Here is a 16,805-nt window from a genome sequence, read left to right as displayed (position 1 = left end):
AGTATTACGACTTAAAAAATGCGCTACAAATCGATGGTTTCTTGTGGAATTCTCGCTCTGGTCACACAATCAGCAGTTTCGTGAATTATCTGTGGAACGTTGACGTTTTTGTCGTTTTTTCCGAATCAATCATAACGCTCGTGTTAGAATTCCAGTTCGCTTCGCATCGAAGAAATTTATAAATAAATTAAAGGTCTCTTGTTTGTTTTCAATTACCAAGTCAAAGCCCTAACGTAAATTTTATTAGCAAAATTTTTTTGAAATTTGCATAATTTACGCAACGAAAGCAGCTGTGTTGTCAAAGCAGCAGCGAAGGAGGCGGTGAAGTGGTGACTGTCAGAAGAAGGTGTAAGAAGGCGGGGTGACCGTCCAACAAAACAGAAGCAGCAGCAGCGCAAAGCGAAATCAAAGTCTCTGCGTATAGAAACAAAGTATCAAATTGAAAATCTATTAAAAAGTGTGTGTAATTGTTTGTAGTTGATAAAACTAAAAAGTGTTGAAATTCTATAAATAGTACAAAATGGCGCGGTTGAAACATTTCTAATTTACATATCAATTTATTTATAAAAAGAGTGAAAGATAATTAGTGATTTCACATTTTTTGGGTAAGTACAAAAAAAATTTTTTCTTTTGTTTTTGTTATGTTTTTTTCTTATCGACGCAAGTCTACGTCACATGCGTGGGTGTGATTCATACATAAATAGTATAATATTTTCGCACATTGCTCTTGATGATCCACACACACTTGTTTCTTTTTTGTTCATTGATTTTCCCTCACTTGACGCACGTGCCGCATTCTAACTGGTGACAATCGCATGTCCAATTAGACCAACTGGTATTTTAATATCACCCCAAAAATACTTCTTGATCTTTCTCTTTGTTGCTGTTTGCTGCATCAGCTGTTACAAGTGAAAATTTTCCACTTGTTTTGATGTGATTTGAGCTGTGTTTGATAGTGGAAAATTTCCAACCCTCTGCATTTTGGCCAGGTAAACAAACTGTATTCTTTCGGTGCTAACCGTGTTTGCCGGCAGTTTCGTTGCTCACTACACCCACTATACAAGCAAACATTATCCACATAATAGCAACAACAACTCAAAGTGCACACAGCTTTCAGCTTTTGGTAGCGCAGCTTTTGCAGGCAACGTTAAAAACTTGCAGCGAAAAAGCTTTTGCGAAACTTGCATTGAGAGTTTATTGACTTTGAAATTGCAGATTGCATTGGCAGAATGATTTAGCTATAAATATGCATTTAATTAATTCTATATGGTAATACACACGAAAATGTTGCACCCTTTGTTTTTGTTGCGAGAAACTGAGAAGATGACATCATTTAAGAAATATAAATAATAATGTGCAATCATAGACTGATATTCATACTTATATAAACAGCACTTCACTTATATAAATTAAAAGTATTAATTGCATAATTTTTTTGATTTGCTTTCTTATTTTCCTAATAAATATCGCTTGCTTAGTGACGCCGAGTTTAGTACGTTGCTGAGCTTTGACATGACAAAATATACACTTACATATGTACTTATAGTATATAATATGAACAGCTTTTCTTTATTGATTTAATGTTTACGCTTTACGCTTCTCATTTTTTTACTTGCAGTGAATTCGTTTTGGACACAGTTGCTTTGCGCATTCCCAATAAATCAGAACGTGCATTAATTGCGATAAATTGTTATAAATTCGAAAAAAGTGTGTTGAATATTCAAATCGAAAATGGCGCGTTTCAGTAATTTGTTGTTTAATTTAGAGACTAAACAGTTTAACTGTTACAAAACCGATCCGAAAAACAATTAACGTAAAAATATATATATCAATTTTGCCTTAACTACAAAATATCGAGAAACTTGCTGTGTGCGTGTGTTTTGTGTGTTTAAACGGGAACAAGGAAGTGCAATAAGAACAACGAAAGTGCGAAAGGGATAGAAAACAGTAGAAAGTATTCACTATCCACATACATTCCACACATTCCACATAGAACACTTAAGCTACTCGCATTCGGTTCTGTGAGAAAATCGCTTTATCTCGCTCCCTTCGATCCGATTGCATTTGCCGAAAGTTAATAAAGGGTCTCAACTGCCTAATGGCAAGTTCGCTAAACAAGACGAGACACAGGCGCAGATTGGCTGCGATCTCGTTTCTATCGAATATCTCATTAGATGGCACACACCGGGACACAAAATTTGGCGCAACATTTGGCAGCAGCATCTGCACGCAACACCAGCAGCAGCATTACAACAACAACAACAAAGGCAACGCAACGGCAGCGTTGGGACTTGGCGCCGGCGGTTATCACCAGCACTATCAACGCAATCATCAGCAACGCAGCAGCCCTCAACAACACCAACAACAACAGCAGCAGCAGCAGCAACATCATCAACAACAGCAACAACAACATCAGCAAAATGGCAAATGCGGCGGCGGCGGCGCTGCAGCGCTGCTTTTGTGCAGCGCAGACATCCATATGGGAGGAGATGTTGGCGGCGCCGGGCTCTGCTGCGGCTCTGCTGACGAGTGCGGAGCCACAGCGTTGGACGGTGCCAGCGATGGTGATGGTTTTAGTGAAATTGAAAATCTGGGTCAATACCTGATGAATGTGAGCGAATTGTCCACCCACAATGCATCCAGCATTGTGCCGGTTGAGAGACGCAACATTAAGCGACCCACATCCTGTGGTCGCCAGCAGCATCAGCAGCAACAGAGGCATCAGGCACCGGGCAATGGCAATAATAAGCAGACGCCGCAGCGAGGCGGCAGCGGCGGTTCTGGCGCTGAAAGCGGCAGCGATTCGGACAGCGTCAAGATACCGCTCAAGGTATCTAATTTGGGCAGCGGTGGCGGCGTTGGGGGTGGCTTAAAGCTACTGCCCCTAAGGGAACGGTGAGTGATTCAGAATTGCATTGCTTTAATTTAAGTTTATATAGCTAAATATTCATCATTATATATTTTTAAATAATGATTTTGCTTAACATCATTTAAATCGTTGTTCAAACTGTAGAAATTATAATTGCCCAACCCATAAAATATAAATATCTTTCTAAATGAGTTTATATAGGTAAATATTTATCATTATTTATTTTAAATAATAATTTTGCTTAATTCTTACATCAGTAAAATCGTTGTTTGAGCTATAGAAATTATAATTGACCAACCTACAAAACATAAATATCTTTCTAAATCATTGGAGTTATAGAACATAAAATATAACTATATTTTTAAAACAATGAATGATGATTTCTCAGAATTCGTACTTGAGCTATAGGCAATTTAATTTCATAGCTTTTAAGGTATAAATAATTTGCTAACGAACAATACACATTGTCTTTAGCTTGACCAGCTCCAAATCCTTATATTCATAAGGGACAGTCTATGTATAGGTTTATGTTATATAAGATAAATATCCATAGATGAAATTGAAAAATAATTTAATATTTCTCTACTAAGACGTATCAGATATCAGATTAATAATCTAATATGAAATCCATATTATATATTCTGTCAGTACTTATTTCGTTATATAACGAATGAAATCTTTCCTATCCAACTGTAACCTAAATCCACCATTCATAATCTATTTATGCTCCTATTCAGATGTCAACAATTTTTGTTTTGCAATAAGATACTTCCTTTACAAATGTTTAGCTAACATAGTTGCACTGGTTTCCTTTTCTCTGTTTATCAGATCAAAGCGGCAAGTAAAAAAAAAAAACTTTCAATTTCTCGAGGATTTCTCGCATTTCCTACAATTGCTGTGAATCATTCAGATACAATTTTACTATGGTTCCGACTCATTTAACGCTTGGACATACATATGTTTGTGAAACGATTTCCGATTAAGTTCAACCAATTGACACCTGGTGTGTAATTTGTTTACGCGAACAAACATTTTCTCATATGTGTAGGCATTAGTTCGTAGATCTCAAAAGTTTGGCTAATTTAATTTATTTTGCTGTCAAATTTTCTTGGGGTTTCATTTATTTCTCTCATTCTCTCTCGCTTTTGACGTAGTTGGCCCGCTGACGTGGCATAAACGGGCATCACTTTTGGTCTTAATTGGGCAATGGCCAAGCAGATCTTATTTTGCATTTTCACAGCTCGCTAAATTTAGAGGGGTGCTCAACAAACAACCAAACACTGTCACAATTCATGCAAATGGGCGAAGTGTGACCGTTCAATTAACGCAAATCAAAATGCCTCATTGTAAAACAGCCCACAAATTACTCAGCGACAGTTGCTATTGTTGTTCTTGTTGTTGTTGTTGTTGTTGTTGCATGTTGTGTGGTGTCCATTTAATTTAGGCTTTTGTACTGTGCGCTACAGTTCCCGCTCCGCTCAATACTCGTAGAGAAGAGGCCTGTCATTACCTTTATTGTTTATGCGCTTCGCACTGTTTGTTTTTTATTGACACGAAATGCCACTTAGTAGAACATTTTGGGGTTGGGGCTTGACGAACTCACACGCAAATTCTGTTTGGCAGTCATGGACCACGCTTTATTACACACAATTAGCTAACTGACAGTAATGCGATTGTCATCTTTAAGTCAAAACTTAAATATTTAGCTTACATTTTCGTGAAAGCACTCGAAAGCTCAAAGAAAGTGCACAACTGCCTTGAACCCGATTCCAATAGTTCAAGAGCTGTCGCATTGCTTCTCTTTCACTCTGTGTTGCGTTTCCTTCACTCTCTGCACTCCCACTCAAAAGCTTTCGCTTCAATGTTAATGCATTACTCAAGTTATTAAACTTGTCTAGACGTGACTACATAAATACATGTGTACACACTTGTGCATACATGTGCATATGTGTATGTGTAATGTTGCTGTTGGTATTGCACTTTGCAAGTGACTGCGCTTTGGCAGAGTGACCTTGTTTCTCATTCGCGCTTCGCTGACGCCCCAACAACTTGTCATCATATTTGTTGTGTCTGCATATGCTGCAGCTTTTGGTGTCACTCACCTGCCTCACCTAATTGGCTTCTTCAAGAATCTTTGAGGCGGTCGCGAATTTTCGCTTTTACCAATAGCAATAGCCTTGCTTATTTGCATCATTTGCACAGCTCATTTTCATTTCAATCCCTTAAGATTGTCAATTAACAATACTATTTTCGCTTACTCACACTTATATAATTGCCATGGCTTCTCATATTTGATGCAGTACTCTCAAATGTCACACTAAATAACTATATACAGTGGTTCTTATCAATTGGTGTGATTACGCACGAAAACAACAGTTAGTCGCATCTGATTAGATTATGGCTTTAAATGGTTTATACTGCCAATATCTGGCTATATCTTGCAGAACACGTTCGTCACTTTATGGACCATCGCAAACTGCGCAATATATTGAAGTGCTAAATATAAAGTTACTTATTCTTAATTATAAATGTTTGTTAATCAATAGTTTAGATCAAATAATGTTTGGCTGCTATCTTAAAGTAGCGGGTGTGCTAAAAATAATAGCTAACAATTGCAAATCATTTTACTTAATGCTTAATAGATTGTTTCTCCTTGGACTCCCTCTCACTCTCTCTGTTTAACATACTTGAACCATAATCATCATCATCAAATGATGCCAGCTCGAGAAGCAAATCGTGCATACTTAAACAATTTACCCACAAGGCTTCAATTACTTTGTTGTTTCCGTTTGAGCTATGTCAGCAACATTCTCCGCAATTTTTCAAAATGCAAATCCCGCTTGCTTGGGGGAACACTTCCTGTGGGAAATAAATGCCAATAAATGCTGCGCATGCGCGAAAGATGAATCCAAACAAACAAATATGAGCACAATCACATACTACACATTAATGTGTTCATTTTGTAAGTGCAGAAAATACTACGACGCAGAAAAGGCAAAGCAAAAAAACAAAGTGCAAACTACTTTTAGCCAGTTCTTATTATTGTTGTCATTTTTCGTTGAAGTATGTTGTTGTTTTGGGCTTCGCAGGCAGCTCAGTAAGTTGTTTTGAAATTGGATATACTCGGGTTGTTGATGAATGACCAGCTTAAGAAGAAACAAGAACACAAAACGGATGGAAAATTTGCCGAAAACGTAAACAAATTTGTTTTTGTCGGCATTCAGTCTAACAAAGCGGTAACTCCCTCTTTCTCTCTCTCTCTTTCTGGCTCTCTTTAGCAATTGCGTCATATGTGCACGCTTAATCAGATTTAACGCCCCTGTTGGCAGCTTTTGTGCTCTCTCTCGCTCTCTCTCTGTTTCAAGGACAAACGCAACGGCACTTGAAGCAAGGGCAAAGCTCAAATAGTCTGGCAACTCTAGGCGCTGTCCTGTGCTGCGCCGCTTCGTTGCGTTCAATGTCAATGTCAGGGTTGCCCAAAAACCTGTACAGCTTTTGTTTCTCCCCCTTTGCTCATTCTCTAAATAATGCTCCCTTGTCCTTAGATGGCATCTCTTGCAAACTGGGTAACCTTGAAGCATGCTTTTTTTTTTATTGTTATGCTTGTTAGCAGCAACAACGTCATAGGAACCGGTTAGATTTATTGTTTACTTGACGCAACTTGTGCTTGGTTCTCCTAATCCTTGCATCCTTGCTTCCTATTGCTGCTGTTTAATGATGCTGTTTAGCGTGTTGCATTTTTTCAAGGTCGTGTGGAAAGTTTTGCATTGCGTTGCAGGGTTGCATCCACCACCATCACTGCTACAAGGGTGGTGGCAATATGTGTGTCAGTGAGGCAGCAGAACAAAGCTGCTCTATTGGAATTTCTTGCAATTCTGAACAATACTTAGTGCGCAGTTTGTAGTACTACTCTTACTTCATTATGAGAGCTACCTACCTTTGTATGAATGTTTACCTACTAAATGTTAATAGAAACAGCATTGTTGCTCTCCCGCTCGCACACTCCCCGCCTTGTGAATGCCTCACGCTCTTTCTTGTTGCTTTTGTTGTGGTGGTGTGGTCATTTCTCGTTGCTTTTGCTGTTGCTTTTGTGCCCCATTCGCTTTGGCAAAGCTGGCGAATACGCGCTCGAGTTGAAAACAAAAATAAAAATAAAATACAAAAATTAAAATAAAAAACCGAATACGTAAATAAAACAGCAAAATGTACGATACAACAAAACAAAGGCACAAGCTTGATCAAACCGCTTTGAACCTCTTTCAGCCGCTTGTGGAACAACGAACGAACACTTCAAATAAAGTCAGAAATAACAAAAGCATACTGAAAGCTCTCTGCTACTCTCTGATAAGCCACAAACAAACAGGAGACTTGCTTGTCATATGTCGGAATAAGCACACATGTCTTCTGATCACCACCCCCGCCCGATCCCTGCAAGGGGAAGAGATTGGGTAAAGCCTCTACTTGATAATCAACATTGTTTTTATGAAGCTTATGTACGATAAGCTCTTTGTTTTAGAAACTCAGGCAAATTGTGGCATACTCTTCGCTTTTTTCAATATTTGCAGAACGTTTAACTGTATTTTTGGTCGAGTTTTATTATCAGGCCATATCGTTCATCATTCCCGTCTTTATTACAGCCGGACAGATTTACGGATTTGTGTATGTGGTTGTTCTAACCTTGCACAATATATTAATGTGTCATAAGAGCAAACAAATGAGAGACGGGACTATGTCGTAAAATATGCCTGATTAACTAATCAATTAACTTCCGCACAAAGCAAACGATTTGTATATGTACAGCTGTGATCTTTGAAATAGCAGTGCGACAGAGAAAAGACTATGTAACCGTTTTTTTTGGTTATTCCTTTTTGTTAGTTGATCGCTAGCACATTGTTTTTGTAAAATGAAGCATAAAGATAAGAAAACAGCAAAAACCCCGTTAGATTTGATCAGATTTTCTGAAATTTTGATATTTTTACCCAAGTGCACCACTTTTGGGCTGAACATTAGAATAGCAGTTTTTTCTTTTCTTCCACTAAAAAAGCCGAAATTGTTTTTAATTTTATGAAAAGTGATTTTAATTTGGTTTATTATTATAGTTTATACGACAATACACTATAACTATAAAAAAAAAATTAATTTTAGTGTGTAAAGGACCTAACTGGTCCAATGTAGAGAGGAGGTCCTTTCTTGAGCTTAGGAAGGAACAAAATTGTATAAAAAAGTTCTGTGTCGCCTAAAATGTTTTACCAAAATGGTTTTCAATGACATAAATTATAAATCAAAGCCTGAAAACCGTGGTGCGATACAAAAAACCACAATTTTAGAAGACCGATGCATAGTGCTCTTCAGCTAAACTAATCCTTTTGCATTCTCTAGGGATATTAAAGCAGGGCTGAGTTGGGGAATCAGTGAAGTGGCTATTGGCCGAAGACTGGTGGATACAAATTTGAATACCCGAAGTCCAGAAAAGGTGCAATTACTTGGTTATAGACATCTCAAAGCGAGGTGGGAGTTTGCCAAGCGCCACTTGAACAGGCCATTTTCCAAATGGCGTAATATCCTTTGGACAAATGCGTCTAAACTGGTGTTAATTATTAGAAAAGTTCAAGACAATATGTCCGTTGACCACCAAACACCTAAAATGACCTAAACCATACCCTTAAGACCGCTAAACATGGTGGTCTTAAAATCACGATATGGGCATGTTTCTCATACAGTGGTGTGGGACCTATAAATATGATCGATGAGATCATAAACCAAGAAATCTTTGAAAATATATTAAGAAACATCATGCTGAAGTATTCTCAGGATGAAATGCCCCTTCAATATGGACTTTTCAGCAGAGCCACGAAACCTAAACACACCGGCCAACTGGTCACGGAGTGGTTTGGTCATGAAAAAACTGATGTAATGCCATGTCAGCACAGTTCCCGGATTTAAATCCGATTGGGAAATGATGGAGGACTTCAAGCATTATGTTGCCAAGAAATCCCCGACATCTAAGCCACACTTTTGACAAGTTGTACAGGAGGTAAAGGGCCAGAATCCCTGCAAGCGTTGCAAGGACGTGGTGGACTCCATGCCACGTAGCTGTGAGGCTCTAATAGCCAATAAAGGCTACACAACAAATTATAAGGTCGTATTCAACTCGAAATTTAGAAGGATTAAGTTATTTATAAGATTTTTTGAAATTTATTACATTTTTGTTTTTTCACTGCTATTTCAATGTTCTTCATAATACGGACATTTTCATATGTTAATATCCACATTCGGAAAAATATTGAATTATCCAAAATGAAAAACATGTTTAATTATCGCAAATTAAATATATTAAGCTGTTCTAAAAAAATTTTGTCTCGAAGCTGTGTTTATAATAGTATTTTTCAACTTTAAATGTGTAGGTCGTCTGCACTGCTATTTCAAAGATCACAGCTGTATATGTATGTACATTAAAGTTCTCCACTATTTTGCAATGATGAATTCACATTATTATATCCTACATATACCGATATACTATGTTCGCTTGATTTGTTAATGCATTTTCATGTCAAAGATACGTACGAAAATAGCCTTTGCCCATCTGAATTTTAATGAAGACTCAGTGTAGAGAGCACGTGATACATATGTACTTGTTTACTATATATGTAGTTGTCTGCCGTAACTCAAAACAACTGTGCAATACACACTGATAAATGCAATCAATAATGTTAGCCAACAATACTCTTGATAAAAACAACGAAGTTTGAGCTAATTTGATAGCTTTTTATACCCTTTACCAAAAAGGTAGAAGGGTATTATAACTTTGTGCCTTCAGCAAACGTATGTAATAGGCAGAAGGTATCTCCGACCCAAATTTTATAAGTATTTTAATCCGTTGTTTTTTTTTAAATATGATTTTATTAAAACTGGGGTATCTTACAGTCGACCACACCCGTCTGTAGTTTTCTGACTTGTTCATTTGTCTAATGGGCACAGTAAATATAACATTAAACACACAATGACAATAAAGGCAAGAATTTTTATTTATACAAAATATTTAGAAAAATTTTACATTAATTTATACGTACTTCATATGTCGCTTTCATTTGTTTATTTATTTATTCACATATGTTTGCCTTTCTTTCTAAACATTTTCTGTATTTATTTTGCCCACAGATGTGGAATGGCATTAGCACTTATTAAACACTTTGCGACAATGATACATATAATATTTACAAGAGCTAATTATCATTTTGAACCTATGCCAAAGAAAAATGCAAGATACACATAAATATTTCAGAGCACAATTTAATGCTATATTTACTGTGCTTATAAGACAACTGAAGAAACAAAATTTAGAAAAATATATTATTAAACATTTGAATTGTTGATGGATGAAAAGTGTACTCAATTGTCGTCTTACTAAAATCTTCTTTTTTGTTTGTCTGTGTGTTTAGTAGCACTTTAGACATTATTTGCACACTGATAAGGTTTCATTGCTTACATTCAACAAAAATATATTTTAAGAAATGAATGTGCATTTCAAACAAATTAAGTTTCACTTAAATAATTGAATAATAAAATGAGCTTCGAAATAATTTCATAATACAGGATTTTAAATTCTCAGTAAAAATAACGACACGAAATTGGACGGAAATTAAAATTTGCATAGTTGAAAGTAAATCAAATGCAATTAAAATAATTGCGTTTGTTTTAATAACGACAAGCTGTTTCAATAAATTTGAAGACTGTCAAATGCTGAATTGATTCAATTATATTATGGAAATGATCAAATTAAATGAACATTTAGAATTTTCTAAAAATCCTTGGCAATATTTCGCCAATCATAAGATGAACCAGCTGCAGAAAGACCTTCAAACAAAATTAGGAATCAAATTGTTTAAAAATTCAAAAAACAAATGTTATGAAATTTAAATATCGCGTGCTTTTCGAATAGGCGCACAGATATTGATAAGCGGATGACTTCATTATTGTTAAAAGAGACGAAAAAAGAGAAAACCAAAAAAAAAATTTCCAAAAATACTCAAACACACAAATACACGCGTAGACAAAGGCAAGGTCCGCCACCTGCACAGAAATGCCACTGCATTCACCTCTCTCACTCTTTATCTTCTACTTTATGCTCGCTTATAATCTCTCTCTTTCTCTCTCCCACTGTCCCTCTAATCTTGGCATAAATACCGTTTGGTTACACGCACGCACTCATGCACATAAATGACACACTCTCACTTACATGGTCGCTTGCTCGCTCGCTCTTTAAAAGAGTCGATAAAGTTTCGTAACCCATAAACCGCTGCTTATGCGTGGCCCTTTGCACTCATCTTCTCCAACACACACATTTGTGTATAAAGAAGTGAAGAGTGTGTTTGTGTGTGCGTAGATATGAAATGTTTTGTATTTACGGTGACCTTCCCTTCGGTGGTCTTCTGCTGTGCGTTGTTTTTCTATTTGTTGGGAACTCTGCGCGCCTATTAGAATACTCCAACTAATTAACGGGTTATGACAGGCTTGGCGCCACTTCATCATACGAGCCCCCCCTTATAAGCAATGCATGGTAATCCATATTGATGATTTATGGTTAATATGTGTATTGGACACCAATTTGATTGGGGAGTTGCTTTTGAGGGTCGCGCAACCTCGATCTAGACCAATTATCCCAAGGTAATTTGCCAGGCGCACAGAAATTTATAGCAAATGACTGCCCTTCAGATGCAACTCATGTTTTTCATGTGTATTTTTCCTGTTTTTTTTTGTTGTTGTTGCCCAATGAACAAACATAAACAATAGACAAAGAGCGTGGCGATAAGTGTGACTTTATGATCGTTGCGTTGGCCCTGCGACCAAACTAACATCTTTGTGCTGCACTTTGCTGCGACCCTGTGAAAATATCGATCACCTCTTTTGGGGTGTGTTGCAGTTGTTTTGTTGCTAAGAGGGAGAAACAGAGAGAGCGTAAAAAACTGAGACAGAACGATCTACGATTTCGTTTCATTGCGTTTTAAAAATACACAAATAGAGAGTTGTACTCACACGTGCGGCATTCAGAGTCTAAAATAGATGCATGAATAGATTATTGGGATCTTTCCAATGGACATTCACAAACTACAGAAGATAAATAGACTTTTTTTTTAGCAAATCTTCTGTTTTTTAAATTGCATAAAATGTTATTTTTTTTTTTTTAATATATTTGAATTTTTATAATTTGAAAATTATTTACAAATAGAAAATGTCGAAATCTCAAATAAAAACAAAATAGAAACAATGCTTTAAAATTTTCTTGATTATAGCATTTCATAACCTAAATGAAGATGTTACGCTAATCATGAATTTCATGGCATACACACAACGATTTGCTGTACGTGTAAACGTTATTTTAAACTAAAAGTATAATAAATACATACAAAAATATACTCATTTGTATGCGTTGTTTTCGTACACGTTTTGAAACTTCTTCAAGGTGATTTGCTCGTGTTTATTAAGTTAGTGTTCAGATATTGTTGAGCGCCTGTTGCGCAGTAGATCCGAATTCAAGCGAATAATTCTAATTGCTTCCCCTCTTGCAGCACATTTAGCAATGGTGCCGGCGAGCAGAGTTTGCAGCCAGAGAGGCGGGCACGCTTGAACACGGCACCAGGACCGGGTATGCGCGGAGCGGCTTCGACCAATTCGGCTATTATTGGCAGTGGCGGCCTTAAACGCAACTACAACATTCGCAGTGGGTCGAGTGCCAGCCATATTACGGATGACAGCAGTACGGAAAGCTTGGCGCCAGCTGGCAACTTTGGTGGCAGCTTTCGCAATAGTCTGAGTAAATCCGTGCAGATTAGCGATGGACGTAGGGGAATGGGTCCAGGACTGGGACAGCGGGAGGAGCGCATGGTGTTGGTATCGCGCAAGGTGCCATTTTTGATATTTTCCGCATTGCCCTACTACAAAGGCAAAAACGGACGGTGAGTGACTCATAGATAGATAGTTTATCAATTACCTAACTAATTCATTGTTGCAGTGCTGAGTTACGTAAGGAAGATCGTCGTCGACGCAATCCATCAACGTCGCGACCATTGAGTTCCATCAATGATGCACCCTTCGATCCCTTCGATTTGCTGGGCATACAGAAGGCCGAGAGCGGTCAGGTGAGTTGTGCATGAAATACCAATGTAACATCTATCTAATTTAACAATGTTTGATTTTCAGGATATCTCCTATGGCCATCTGTTGATACCATCGCGTCAGTATGAAAAGGAGCGTAAGAAGCACGGCAACGCTTCAACTAATCCCTCGATATTCGAGAATCAAATGGAGATTACGAGCACAGCAGCTCTCAGAAATCATGGCATTGCGAGGTTTGTGCCAACTCAAAGACAGACCTTACTTTTTATTTATTTTATTTTTTTTAACATGAACATTTCTTACATTTATCCCATTTCCGCATTGTTTAAAAAACCTCATATTTCATACATTTAATATCAATGCATTTCCAAACATTTTATACCTATTATCCAGAGATACTGTACAATAATGTAAATTCATGGTTAAGAAGCTATTATAATACTACTCTTGTAAATTATATAGAAATGGAACTCTTAATGAATCAACTTTGAGGATTATTTTTCAAAAGAATGTTGTATAGTTCGTCATAATAGCTTAAGGATGTCGTAAAATTCATTCTATCAGCAAGTTGTTAATACTTTTTTTATTTACTTATTTTTTTGTGTCCGTCACATGATAAACAACATTTTCGACGGTCATTTGCGTTTAATTATCCAAATATATATATATATCGCTTATTGTCCAATCGCTGACTAAACCGAAAGTTGTACATACAAATACAAATTTGGGGCGTAGACTTAGTCATCGATGCCGGGATCGTATGACCGTGTAATGAGTTAACCAATACCTCAGTCAGCAAATTAAGAATTTATATAATCGAAATTCGAGTAAACGTTGTAGCAAGACAGAAAGTTATATTTATAATACCCTATTTGCTATACCCATATCCATACCCAAGCATTTATTTATTGTTCTCGTACAACACCAAGAACGTTTCGATGCATTTTGTACCATTAACTAATTGCTAATCATAACGCTTTGCACTACTTCGTTTCAGCACAAAAACCATAACCAAACGTCAAGGCAAATGGTAAATTTTTGAAGCAGCTAATATAAAAAAGTAAAAACGTTGTCAGCGACCATCGGCCTGGGTCTATGGGGCATGTGTATTAACCATTTTTCTTGTAGTATGATCAACTAGAATCACGCCCATAAACTCAGGTTGTGTCGCTGGCTGCGGCTTAAACGAAGCTTAAATGTATCTTCACTAACAAAAATTCACACTTCACACTCTGCACACATTCGAAAACTTGCAAAAAAAAAAATGCTTCAACTAACTTTTGCTAACTCTTCACGCTTTTGCTCTTGTTCACAAAAAACTTGGCGACAGATCATAAAAATATAGCAATACTTTAATCGTTGTCTGCTGCTTTTACAGGTGCTTTACGTACGAGAACAACAATCGCAATAATGCAGCGAGTCCTACACCCGAAATAAAGTTGGACATGGACATGGAGAGCATTATTCTAACTGGAGATGGAGCACGCGGTTTGCCGGTAAGTTTTAAGTATTAAGAATATGTAGTTTTTCAAAAGAACTACATATTTTCAATAATAATTTACCGGAATACAATTCTGTACTTATAATGACTAATAAATTTCATTACTTTTTCTTTTAGTACCAACAGTATTCGGCAAGCATTCTTGATGATCCTGAGCTTATTGCCGGCAAGCATCGCACTCTGCTGACGTTCACCTCGTACATGACCTCGGTGATTGACTATGTGCGCCCATCGGATCTGAAGAAGGAGCTTAACGATAAATTTCGCGAGAAGTTTCCCAGCATACAGTTGACCCTAAGCAAGCTAAGAAGGTAGCTAACTAAATCTTCCTACAATGGTTTACATGTTCAACTAATGTTCTTTTTTTTTAGCATCAAGAGGGAAATGCGTCGCATTAACAAGCTGGATACTCGTATCGATCTGGTGACCATCTCGCAGGCGTATGTTTACTTTGAGAAACTCATACTGGCCAATCTGATCAACAAGAGCAATCGCAAGCTGTGTGCTGGCGCCTGCCTGCTGCTCAGTGCCAAAATGAACGATGTCAAGGGCGATGCACTGAAGAGTTTGATCGAGAAGACGGAGAATGTGTTTCGCTTGAATCGCAAGGAGCTCATCTCGTCCGAATTTGCAGTGCTCGTTGCTCTCGAGTTTAGTCTGCATGTGCCAATGCATGAGGTGCTGCCGCACTATCAGCGATTGCTCTACGAGTCCTAGAGTTGGCCCAGGCGCTGCGCCGAAGGACGTTTGACGGCGGCAGCGCAAGCAGCGGTGGCCCTGGCAGCGGCGACAACGCGCCATCATCTGCGTCGCAAGGGCAGTCGCAAGTAGATGCACCATAAACAAATGTGTTGCATACTTTGGGGCTACGAGCTGATCGCAAATGTACTTACATTGCATACTTTTGGGTGTTGGATTTATTATTATTATTATTGTAATCGAACTAGTAAATATTTAAGTGAACTATAAGATTTGCTATAGCAAAGTAAACAAATTGACAAATTGAGAAATAATAAACAAAAAAAAAAAGGCGAAGGTAAAAAATACATAGTTATAATCCCCCTGAAAGCCCCACGTATGGGCATCAGGTGCTTCCACCAACCAACATTAAGTAGCTATTAAGTGTTTAGCTTTTATCGCGTTATTTCCATTTTTCGGTTTTTGTTATAGATCAACTATGAATAAATTAATAAAATGACAAAATTATATGAAAATAACTCAAGAATTGTGTAATATCATTTACATGCGCACACGCACACGCATTTAGCGATAACTGGAAATACTACGACGGCCGCTTATCAATTTCAGTTGACTGCGGTTGATGTGGTTGTTGTTGTCACAGTTGGTGGGGCCCCATGCAACAACGTGTAAATATTCAAATTCAACCTGCGGCACAATTCAACTCGGCTCGGCACGATCTTTGCTTCCCCACATTGCTGCTAGCCGCATATGCAAAGCTAACTAATCCGCCCCAACAAACCACCTGATGAGCTTTAGTTCTCAAAATCCAAGCAACCCCCATCCATGAATGTGAAATCAATTGGTTATTTGTCGTTGCTGGGGCTCCATCAATCAAAAATCAATAAATAATTTGCGATCGATTATTTGTCAGCGCAACAGGCGCTCAGAGGTCGACAGCAACCAACAGCGGCCAACAGTATGGGAATAAAAAATAAGAAGCAAAAAAACTAAACAGTTCTGCTTGGGGTCTATAAACAAATGCGGGCCACGATAACCCGAAAAATACTACAAATACACACACGCGCGCAGTTGGTCCGGTTCACCATATGCATTACATTGTTTGTTGTTATTGTTAGCAGTTAACTCTGTTGGGTGTTTTGTTTTGTGTTTATGATAAGCGCATGTTGATGATGTGGTTGTTGCTGTTGCTGTTGTTGTTGCCTTAACCGATTTGGGCAGCCAGCAAACGGGCAGAGGTTGCTCTGCTGCACACTGAAATTGAAACTCAATCGTGCTAGCTTGATTGTGTGTACATGCATGTGTGTAAGTGTGTCTGTGTGTGTTGAGTGTGCGCTGCATTGTAATCAGTTTTTGTCTTATCAGCACACAGGGTCGTCGTCGTCGCCGTGGTTCTCACTGAGAACTTCTCAGACAACGGTAAAGAGAATGCAGTTATATGTAGTATAAGGAGTGAAATAAAATTAATTTCTTATTTACATATGAAAGATGTATTTTGTTTTTATTTTTTACCGATTAATATTAATTGCTATAGATGTCAAATTTGTAGAACAACACAAGCTGATAAGTTTGTCCCCCTTTCGAATGATCAAATATGTAAATAATTCAGATCAATCAACGTTT

At 37.6% G+C, this 16,805-nt stretch overlaps 1 protein-coding gene across 2 annotated transcripts; it reads left to right on the top strand.

Moving 5' to 3' along the window:
• Positions 1 to 90: 90 nt before the first annotated feature.
• Positions 91 to 15,319, top strand: LOC117567850 (CDK5 and ABL1 enzyme substrate 2). Of its 2 annotated transcripts, XM_034248103.2 has the most exons (9): positions 91 to 605; positions 1,619 to 2,895; positions 12,436 to 12,822; positions 12,879 to 13,005; positions 13,067 to 13,215; positions 13,980 to 14,012; positions 14,361 to 14,478; positions 14,601 to 14,794; positions 14,855 to 15,319. In XM_034248103.2, exons 2-9 carry the CDS (start codon positions 2,099 to 2,101, stop codon positions 15,198 to 15,200), a joined length of 2,151 nt encoding a protein of 716 aa, XP_034103994.1. In that variant the 5' UTR covers positions 91 to 605; positions 1,619 to 2,098; the 3' UTR covers positions 15,201 to 15,319. The 2 variants fall into 2 exon arrangements, with proteins under 2 accessions (XP_034103994.1, XP_034103995.1); XM_034248104.2 differs by lacking the exon at positions 13,980 to 14,012 and having other exon boundaries at positions 92 to 605.
• The last annotated feature ends 1,486 nt before the right edge of the window (positions 15,320 to 16,805 follow it).

This window comes from Drosophila albomicans, chromosome 3 (assembly GCF_009650485.2).
Source record: "Drosophila albomicans strain 15112-1751.03 chromosome 3, ASM965048v2, whole genome shotgun sequence".
Classification (NCBI taxonomy): domain Eukaryota; kingdom Metazoa; phylum Arthropoda; class Insecta; order Diptera; family Drosophilidae; genus Drosophila; species Drosophila albomicans.
The sequence above is the reverse complement of the archived record's forward strand: the minus strand, read 5'-3'. Positions and strand labels throughout refer to the sequence as shown.